Source organism: Clinocottus analis, unplaced genomic scaffold, assembly GCF_023055335.1.
Source record: "Clinocottus analis isolate CAN_PGR_092001 unplaced genomic scaffold, fCliAna1.0.p SCAF_1, whole genome shotgun sequence".
Classification (NCBI taxonomy): domain Eukaryota; kingdom Metazoa; phylum Chordata; class Actinopteri; order Perciformes; family Cottidae; genus Clinocottus; species Clinocottus analis.
The window spans coordinates 23,615,620-23,626,316 of NW_027175820.1; the positions used below are offsets into that span (position 1 = coordinate 23,615,620).

The following is a 10,697-nucleotide window of genomic DNA, read 5'->3' on the forward strand; positions in this document are numbered from 1 at the left end:
AGATTTAGTCCACTGAGCCAGAAACGTGTCTTAAAGCCGCTCAAACGCTTAACTTGCTCCTGAAATACTTTCGCAGCCGACATCCAGTGATTTGTCAACTTTTGCTGGGAAGTTAAAACTCAAAACAAGATCACATTTTTCCCCCAAAAAACTTGTGCGAATGACGACTCAGCGAACGCTCATTGGTTATTTTTAAATGTCCGCCGGCACGAATAAGAACTGGAGGAGGTTGCGAGTCGAGTACGCGCTCATGTGCTCGGCTTTCAATGTCGGTATGAAGCGATTGCGAGGACGCTGTTGCCGGGCAACTGACAGCAAAAGCGTCTCCACTTTTTTAAAACTTCCCATGAGCACTCGGGTCATTTCCAGTCCGGAAAAATTGTGAGAAGCAACTCATCGCTGAAATGAATTCTTCTCATGAATATGCTAAACGTGACGCCACCGGGAGGTCCTCGCAAGTATCCTGAAGTGTGTGTGTGTGTGTGTGTGTGTGTGTGTGTGTGTGTGTGTGTGTGTGTGTGTGTGTGTGTGTGTGTACGGTACACACCGATCTCCTAAACCTCACAGGCTCGTGTGAGAGCCGAGCTCAGAGGAAGCCGAAAGCTCACGCAGCGCTTTCAATCACGCACAACAGAGATTTTCCTCTTCCACTTTAACACACCTCCACAGACACACACTCACACACACACACACACACGGTTATTCACATCTATCTCCTCTGCAGACCTGTCTCCTCACTCCGGGCCCAAAGCGTTTGCTCTTTCACAACATCAGCTGCTTTTAACTCAGCAGGACTCCAAAATCTGTGTGTGTGTGTGTGTGTGTGTGTGTGTGTGTGTGAGACCCCCCTCTGCTTTCTCCAACGAAATCACAGCATCAGAGGAGCTCGTTGCCGTCTACTCCTGAACGCCAACCGAGGAGAAAAATTTAAACGCGAGTCGTTCGACAATCAGACTGTAAATCAGTCGGAGACACAAAAAAGAAAGAAAAAAAAAAAGCAGCCATTGGGAAAACGTCCGAGTGTTGGATCAACAGATCGAAGTGTGATGAATTGTTTAACGGGTTCGCACTGTAACTCTGGACAAAGTGCCTCATCACCCTCAATTATTCAGACTATCAAAATAAACTCCGGGGCGTCGTGTCGACTAACGTAGTGAAGAGTGTTATACACACACACACACACACACACACACACACACACACACACACACACACACACACACACACACCTCTGAGCTGTGGATCAATGAAGAAAAAGGGGTGGGGCGTTATTAATTTGGTGAAGCGTCTGTGAGTTATGCCTTCATTAAATCCCCTCGGGGCTAATAAAAGACTCGCGTCCTTGAGACGCGCGACCCCGTGACGCGCTCTGCACCCGGTGAGCCGGCCACGCTTTTCTATCAGGGAGCTTCACAGGATGCGATCGGGCTTTTTTTTTTAAAAAAGACGTGCGACTCTGGTGCGTCTCACATTTTAAAAGCCTTGAGCTGTCGTTCAGCTAGCGGTTATCCGCCTGCTAACTCCAAAAAAACCCCAAAGAATATAGACTTCACGGTCATTATGAATAGAGGTGTTTTTCCCCCGGATACCGAGTCCAATAAGGAGTGCGTTTAAGACTAGGATATATTCATGGTTTGATTTGTAGACGGGGGACTAGAACACGCCGCCACGGGGTTTTAAACTTTATGGTACGACTTTAATTTTGTGTTGCTTTTGGCTCGGCCCTGTGGATTAAAGCTGGAGTGGTTTTTCTTTCGATAAGCACCACGAGTCCCTTTTGGAAAACTTTCCATATTACTGCAGCGACGTCTTCCACACTCAGTCCTGGTTTTTGGGGCGATGGTCTGCTCACTGGCCGTGGTAGGGCGGGGGGCAAGGGTAGGGTTTTTTGGCGACCCCCACGTGATCTAAATCGGAGTGTTTTATACCCGTACAGCCAATGTTCCCCCTCGAAGGTCTCGTCGACTCACGAGGGTCTCATAGAGGCCAGAGGTTAGAAACCAGCGAGAGGTTTCAGCTTTTAAAAAAGTTGGTCGAGGAGGAGAGCGGCCGTTTCCTTCTTGCCGCCGGCGTTCACAACACCTCGACGCGCCTCGCGCTGAAGTTTCCTGGACAAAGAGGACTCGCGCCTGTTCTTTTTCTGGGGTGTTGTCGTGAAAATCTTCCCCACGTGCATCAACACATCGTAATGAGATCAGACGTTTGCTCGCGGCGAGCTTCACGGCCACGGGAGGGCCACCACTCCTCTTCTCTAGGAGTTTTACGAGCACAAGTAGACATACACAGACACACACACACACACACCTCCATTGTGACGCAGCACAATTGCTCTCTATAGAGATTGTTAAATCGGTTTTAACTGATAAATAATGTTAAAGTTCAAACGCGGTCTGGATGCCACTAAACTGCACGGCGAGCGTTCTGCTGGAAAGAGATATTCCTTTGTGTTGCGTTCGTGTGTTCATTGTGAGTCCGGCGTTCCCACGGTCGCACGCGCCTGACGTCTACGCTCAATTGAGGAAATCTCTCCCTCCCTCTCTCTCTCTCTCTCTCTTTCTCTCTCTCTCCATAAATTCATATCCTTTCGCTGCAGTTTGGAAGACGTCGTTAAAAAGACATAAAATTTAACTGGGGTTTTTCCAGTTTATTTCCTTATTAACGACGCGTCTTGCTTAATTCAATCAGCGTAATAGAAGCGGAGTCACGCGGGCGCCTCCATGTGACACACAGGACACACCGATTTTTTTCTAAAAACGCAGACGTGCGGGAAACCCGACGTCGTCCGTCACGTCGAGGAATCTAAAATCCCAAAAATGGGTCACTCGGGCCCGACCGCTGGGAGCTCCGAAGACGTTCACGCTGTACGAATAGGTCAAATAAATATAAAATACCCCGACAGAGTTCCTCAACGCCTCCGCCTTTGCTTTTACTCAGGGATGGTTTCATTAGGAAGATTTTCAGAGGCCTTAAGATGTAAAAGTCTCCATCATTTCACAAGGAAACAACAGCGGCGGGAGTATAAATACGAGCCTCTACGGCGACATCCATCGCTGTGACGCGAGGACGAGTGTCCAGCCGTGGAGCGGCGGCGGCGGCGGGTCGATCGGACGGCGCACTAATGGATTAGGGGAGTCCGGCTGGATGCTCCGATATCTGTCAGCCGCTTTCACGCCGGCTCCTTAAATGCGACGCGTGACGCGGGAATCGATGCGTGGCGTGATCGGGCTCACCGAACGCTCAACCGCCCCCTCCCCCTCTCCTCCGAGATCAATAACACTTAGCATCCCCGTCTCCCCAACCCCTAACTAGCTTAATGTGACTGATGGACTGGAGACGGCACATGAACGAACACACACACACACACACAAACACACACACACGCACGCCGCTCAGAGAGGCTGAGGATGTGTGAAACACACAGGAAACAAGGGGCAGCATCTGCTTCTCCACTCTGATGGGCGAGCGGGGGGGAAAGGAAGCAGACGCTCACGTCGACGTTTCACATCGATACACAAGACGTGAAGAAGAGGAGCGAAGAGGAGCGAAGAGGATCTCCTGTGCCCGACGAGCCGGCATGCTCCGCGAGGGGAAAATACTCCCGTCTGGCTCCGCTGCCAAGACTTTCCCTTCCAGCCAAAACGCCGCCGGGTGCCAGAAGTCACTCAAGCAGTTTTTTTAGTTTTTAGCTCCCCACTGGACCAGCGACCCGTTCACTGTTTCACTGGGTGATGATGGGATCCATATGGACCCACTTATGTATATACTGTTATTTTTTTCCTTCTCTATTTTGGGTAATTTATGCACTTACACACTTTTGCTGCCAAACACAACCAGAGCTTTTGGGTAAGTGGTCGAGTTTAAAGGCGTCGCTCAGAGGGAGAACTTTTTATATTTTAAAAGTTATCATAAAAGATAAAATAAGATAATCTTTTATTAGTCCCACAGTGGGGAAATTACAGGATTACAGCAGCATTGCTCACAATAAATAAAGATAAAAATCAATAATATAAACAGTAATTAAAAAAATTAACAGTAAGAAGAATGTTACATATGCCGATGGAATAAAAATGTGTATGAAAGTACTTAAACATACTTGAAAATGTGTATAAAAGTACCTAAACATACTTAAAGGTAATGGATATTGCACCAGGAGACGAATTAAAGTGATCACAAATGTTCAGAGTTAGATTTTTTAAAATTAAATACAGTATTTAATACCGAGTATGTGTAGTATACGTAATGTCTCATGAGATTTGTAATCCTATGTATTTATTGTTTAATAATCTCTTTTAAAAGGATTTTAAGACTATTTGTTGTCATGGTACAAAAATAAAGTACAGATGATGAATACATCATTTTTACATTTGTGCAATTAGTGTCAGTGGGATAAAAACATGACCAGTAATCTCTAAAAGTAATATTTGCTCCCTTTTTTCTTATTTTGTGCTGATCCAATCAGAGTTTTATAATTACCACTTCAATGTTCTGAATGTTTGTTGTTGTAATACTCATTCAGGCCACAAGGGGCCGTTTCTGAAACAGCAGAAGACGAAAGAAATCTTCCAGGGGGGAAATGATTTAATTTCTCCCTGCGCGCTACAAACACACGCTGCATTCACGGCGTCAGCAAGTTTTGCAATAAAGACACCGGAGACTTCCGTGAACAGCGAGACAGAAACAAAGAGAAAGAAGAGAAAAAGGGAGCGAAGTGGAGCGCGAACTCACTGCATCCGTCCTCGTCGCTGTGGTCGCCGCAGTCGTTGTCCCCGTCGCACTGCCACTGGGCCGGGATGCAGGTGCACTCCCCGAAGGCGCTGACCGCACAGGTGAAGTGGTTCCTCCCGCACGAGCACTCGGCGCTGCCCCGGACTCCTGCGCAACAGAAGAGAGGAAGAGGAAGAGAGGAAAGAGGAAAGAGAGGGTTAGCTTCCATCACACGCGTTCAGGTTGACCAACTTGTGTGTTGTCACACAAACAAGCGACGAATCCGCAAGGTAGGAGATCATATCCCCGTCTTTTACTCCCATCTTTGACCGAGAGTTAGTTAGCTTACGTCCAGTTAGGATGCTATGCGCTAAGTATTGTCATTTTTATTCCCGCCATGTCATGTAATCTCTCACGACACAAAGAGAAGTTAAATGTACATTTGTGGACCCTTCTCAGTAGTTAAAAGATAACAAAGATAACAGCTAAGTCCGAGGGGCAATCTTTAAAAAAATGTTTTTTCTGCTTTCCTGTCCACAAAATAAAAAGGTAGCAGTGAGACTCATGTAAACCGCTTTACAGCCAAAGAAGACATCTTCAATTTATACTTATTTTGATCAATAGGAGATATAATTACATTCCATTTATGAGAAATACAGTTCAGTTCTTTAGCTTACTGGCCCTTAAAAATGGCCTTGTTTCGCTCACATTGTGCATATGTACACAGACAAACATAGTGTCCCAAAATGCAGTCTCTCTCTCTCTCACACACACACTTCAAATTATATTGATCAGATCGATCTCAATCTGTATGAAAAGGATGAAACCTCTGAACACCAACGTCAGTCACGGAGTTCCACAAGGTTCTTTCCTAGGACCACTTGTATTCATCTTTTATGCTGCCTTTAGGCAATATTTTTAGGCAACATTTTTCCAAAAACATAAACTTCCTGATGTTCAACTCAGACCAAACGAAAGTTAATTCACTCGGCCCAAAACACCTCTGATTTTGGGCTACACAAAATAAGAAACACACAACTACACACACACACTCTCTGCTCCAATTTCTCACCACAGCAAGCGAAAACACAAAGTCACCACAATTTCAGACGCATCACAGCAAATCACGTCCAGGAGAGGAAATAAATAAAGGTTTCCCATTTTACTCTTAATTTGAAGACCATTAATGACTGTGTGTGTGTGTGTGTGTGTGTGTGTGTGTGTGTGTGTGTGTGTGTGTGTGTGTGTGTTGCTGAAACTGGACTGCCGCGACAAATCCTGAGTTTCTTGGAACACGCATGCGTGTATGTGTGCATGGATGTGTGTGAGAGTGTGTTTGCGCATGGACATGCTTGTATGTGTGCATATGTGTGTGTGTGTGTGTTAGTGTGTGTGTGTGTGTCTCCTGGCCTCCTCACAAAGGCATCAGTCAACCCAGGAGGGCCTGGCAGAGAGAGCTCAGTAACCTTCAGATCCCTCCCACAGCACTAAATTAATGGCCTCTTTCTTTTCATTCCGCTCTCCTTCTCCTCACTCTTGTCTTTCCACCATCCCCTCTTCACACTTCCCCTTCAGCTGCCTCCCTTCTCCACTTCCTCCCCCTCTTCCCCACGCTTCAAGAACCCTCCGCTAGCTGGGAGGGAAACAGAAACTATAGAAAAGACAACTTCACGGACTGCCGTCCTCAGACTTTTCAAAGAGACAGACGGGACCTGACTAAGTACTGGAAAAAGTACCAACTGAATATAAAAAGTGAACACAGGCATCAAGCGTCACCCATTGGTTTGTGGAACGACATTACGAAGCCTCGAGTATGACGATTTTACCATCAACATGTACAAATACATGTACAAAGAAAATTAAAATAAATAAATAACTTATTTATTTGCAATGACGTCCGCTGTGTGATAAGTATGTAGAGATATGTCAAGTAACGACTCTTCCATCGTCCACCATTGCTCCGTTGTGTGACGGGGTAGGATGTGTACCTTTAAGCACGTGTGTGTGTGTGTGTGTGTGTGTGTTTGTATTCAGACGTGCGTACGTGCGGGTTTGCGCCGAGCTAAATTAAGAGTCTGCAAGCCGGAGCAGAAGCTGTGTCAACACCAAGCCACATCACAGGCCGTGCATTTGTCAAACACTCTTTAAAAAGAAAGAAGAAGAGGCCACAGAGCCAAAAAGAAAAAAAAAAACCTCGTACGCACTTGTGCTGCACACACGCACGTGTTCGAACCGGGGACGAGGACGAGGAAGAGGAAGAGGCAAAAGAAGTTAAGTAACAAGTGTGAATGTGTGTCACGTCCGGCAGATCAAGGATTAATACTGAGAGCCTGAAGCGACTGAAGGAGTAGAGAAAGAATCATCGCCACTCACTGGATTGTTACACAAGGCTCCACACACACACACACACACACACACACACACACTTCAGTATCTATTCATCAGATCGATCTCAATTTGTATGAAAAAGGATGAAACCTCTGTGAACACCAACAGTCACGGAGTTACACAAGGTTTTTTCCTAGGACCACTTGTATTTGAAAGCACTCCATAAACTTCCTCATGTTAAACACACACACACACACACTAGCAGCCCTGCACTCTTAAGAGCCCCCCCCCCCCCCCCCCCCCACCACTGATGCTTTGCAGACAGATCTGAGACTCGGGCTGCTTTCGGGAGAGACAGCGGACCGCTGTGATCTGGGGAGTGAGAGTTTTGGCGACGACTCTCTCGGTCTATTGAAGGACGTTCAAGTATACGAAGCATAACTTCATCTGCCGCTTCTCAACTTTCACGTGTGTGTTTTCGAAGGAAACGACGGTGACGCCAAAACGAGCCAGAAAAAAAAGGGAGGAATGCCCGCATTGGGAATGAGAGAGAAACCTCCAGCAGCAGGTAAAGAAAACAGAGACCACCAAAGATCCTGCGCTGCTGCTTCCTGCGGCCTGAACCCGTCTAAACAGGGCGGGTGTGGAGCGAGACAGGTGGTCTGCTCTGTTTACCTTCTGGTGGTGGTGTTGGTGTGGTGGTGGAGGCGGGGGGGCACCACCACCACCACCACCACCACCACCAGAAGGTAAACAGAGAAGATCCCGCAAACTCACCCTGACGTCGCGCCCGGACCCGACCCGACCCGAGCCGGAAGCCGCCACGTCGCCGGAGCCTTCAGATCCGACTCGGTGGCAGTCGACCTTGAGCGCACCGTCTTCACAACTTCGCTGTTGTGCAAACAGTTAAATGACGACGGCGATGAAGCCCGAGGGAGGGAGCCGGCGGGGGCCAAAGAACACACACACACACACACACACACACACACACACACACACACACACACACACAATGGTTACTCGGCCCCCGAGAGCGGGTGGTCACCACAACGCGCTTTGAACGATGTCAAAAGGGCTGCCAGCTAATTAGGCGTGGACCTCCCTGGAGACTACCTGGAGGGTCGGAGCCGCGTTCTTTCTTTCAGCCGCTGTAAAAAAAAAAAAAGTGATGAGCGGGGGAAATTGGGTGGATTTGGAGGGAGGGATGAGGGATGGGGGGGGAGGACAGGAGCATGGAGGGCATGACTCAAGCCCCTTTTGTCCCGTCTTCTTGTCCAGCCCCGGACCAGCTGCATTTAGCGCCGCCGCGTAGCACAGCTCAGTCCGGCGAGGACGCCGGGCAGCATCGTTCGGGCGCGTACAGAGAGGATGAGCCGTGATAATGTCGGGAATGTTTGATACGTGGAAATGTCTGGATAGCTGTGCGTGAGACAGTGTTCCAGATAATGGAGGCGAACAGAGGATGGAGATGTGAAGCGGTACATTGCCAGAAGAAGAGAGAGCGCAAATGTCTCTTTTGTGCTTTTTAACCACGTTTACAGAACGTTGGAATGGAATCCACCTTTTCAACAAGTGTTACAATGTTGGAAAGAAACATTTAGGGCAATATGTTTCTATTGATATTGAACGTCTCCTTGTGACCTCTGCCTTGTGACCTATCCTTGTTACCTATGCCTCGTGACCTTCTCCTTGTTACCTATGCCTTGTGACCTTCTCCTTGTGACCCTCTTTACTTGTGACCTCTCCTTGTTACCTATGCCTTGTGACCTTCTACTAGTGACCTACGCCTTGTGACCCTCTTTACTTGTGACCTTCTCCTTGTTACCTATGCCTCGTGACCTTCTCCTTGTTACCTATGCCTCGTGACCTTCTCCTTGTTACCTATGCCTCGTGACCTTCTCCTTGTTACCTATGCCTCGTGACCTTCTCCTTGTTACCTATGCCTCGTGACCTTCTCCTTGTTACCTATGCCTCGTGACCTTCTCCTTGGTACCTATGCCTCGTGACCTTCTCCTTGGTACCTATGCCTCGTGACCTTCTCCTTGGTACCTATGCCTCGTGACCTTCTCCTTGGTACCTATGCCTCGTGACCTTCTCCTTGGTACCTATGCCTCGTGACCTTCTCCTTGGTACCTATGCCTCGTGACCTTCTCCTTGGTACCTATGCCTCGTGACCTTCTCCTTGGTACCTATGCCTCGTGACCTTCTCCTTGGTACCTATGCCTCGTGACCTTCTCCTTGTTACCTATGCCTTGTGACCTCTCCTTTTACCTTGGCTTTGTGACCCTCTCCTTGTGACCTTCTCCTTCTGACCTTCTCCTTCTGACCTTCTCCTTCTGACCTTCTCCTTCTGACCTTCTCCTTCTGACCTTCTCCTTCTGACCTTCTCCTTGCTAAGCAGCCTGCAGTTCAGTCAAAGGTTTCAGAGTGTTTTTCTCAGCTCGACTGTGTCAATGACTTTAATGTGTTTTTCAGGATCTGGTCTGTGCAAACGGTTTATTTGGGCTTTGATGTAAAATTGGCACTTGTAGAATTAAATATCACAATCTTAAGCTTTTGACAGGAGCGTTTGTCAGACAAGTTAATAAACAGTGTATTTTTTTTTAGATTGCTGAAGGAAAACCTGCTGTTTCAATCCCCCGGCGGCTGATGTAGTAATCAACACAACCTGAGATGTGTGAGAATAAACACTAAAAAAAGGATTTTATACATTACAAAGCGAGCGATCTTCAGCTCATCGGGGAAAACAAACCCTTTAATGCTTTAACGCAGTAAGAACCGCCGCTTCCATCTCTTCGGTCTCGTCCGTCATATTCAGATTGGCGTTGCATCGTCCGCCTCAACCATCTACCAGACTTTTTTCGGGGAAAAAGAGGAGTGTTTTGAGCCTGTGAGGGAGTTTAAAAAAAAAAAAGCAGCAATTTGATTTGTCTCTCGACCTGCTGAGAAAACAAAACCGAGCAGATGCGAAGCGACAAACGGCATCACGTCAGCCGTTTGGTCCTGGTACTCGTACCGGTTCTCAGGCTGCTTTTATTTTTATTTGCTGGAGACAATGTGGAAAAATGCTCCATTGATGAATACGATGAGTTTAAAAAAGAGGCTTTGGTGAGGATCCCCAATGGGTTCAGCAGCGCTTCGATGATTGCGAGCGCTGCTTTTCCCAGGCTCCTTTACACCCGTTCTCCTCCATTACAACATATGGGAGAGCTAAAGCTGGGTGGAGGTGGTGAGTGGTGGAGGGGGTACGCTGACTTGGCATCCGCGATTGCCAGACAGCTCATCTCATCCTCCCCCCTTCCTCCCCCCGTCGTCCCCCGCTCTCCTCCACCTACTAATTTGCCCGCCGTAAGGTCGGGCCGCCCTGATGCGGCGAGTTGGCGACCGCAGCGACACATGTGGAGCTCTTCTGGGAAGAATATGTATAAAAAAATGAAGGAAAGGCCTGCATTAGCAGACACACACACACACACACACACACACACACACACACACACACACACGGGGAAGTTATCCTTAAAAACATCCGGTTCACGCGCTCAAATGCATGAACACGAACAATCTGGTGGCAACTTTTCAAAAGTGACGGTAATTTTTCTTCTTTTTTTTTTAAAATCATCAAGCAGTCATCACAAGCTTATCCCTGTGGTTGGCTCACACACACA

General features: G+C 47.6%; 1 protein-coding gene across 2 annotated transcripts in view; it reads right to left on the reverse strand.

The window, feature by feature from the left end:
* Positions 1-10,697, reverse strand: part of lrp4 (low density lipoprotein receptor-related protein 4) — an 88,667-nt gene that overhangs the window by 40,659 nt on the left and 37,311 nt on the right. For both annotated transcript variants that reach the window (XM_068571844.1, XM_068571836.1), the window contains exon 2: positions 4,726-4,872. In XM_068571844.1, the coding sequence (XP_068427945.1) occupies positions 4,726-4,872 (147 nt within the window). The remainder of the gene's footprint in view (positions 1-4,725; positions 4,873-10,697) is intronic.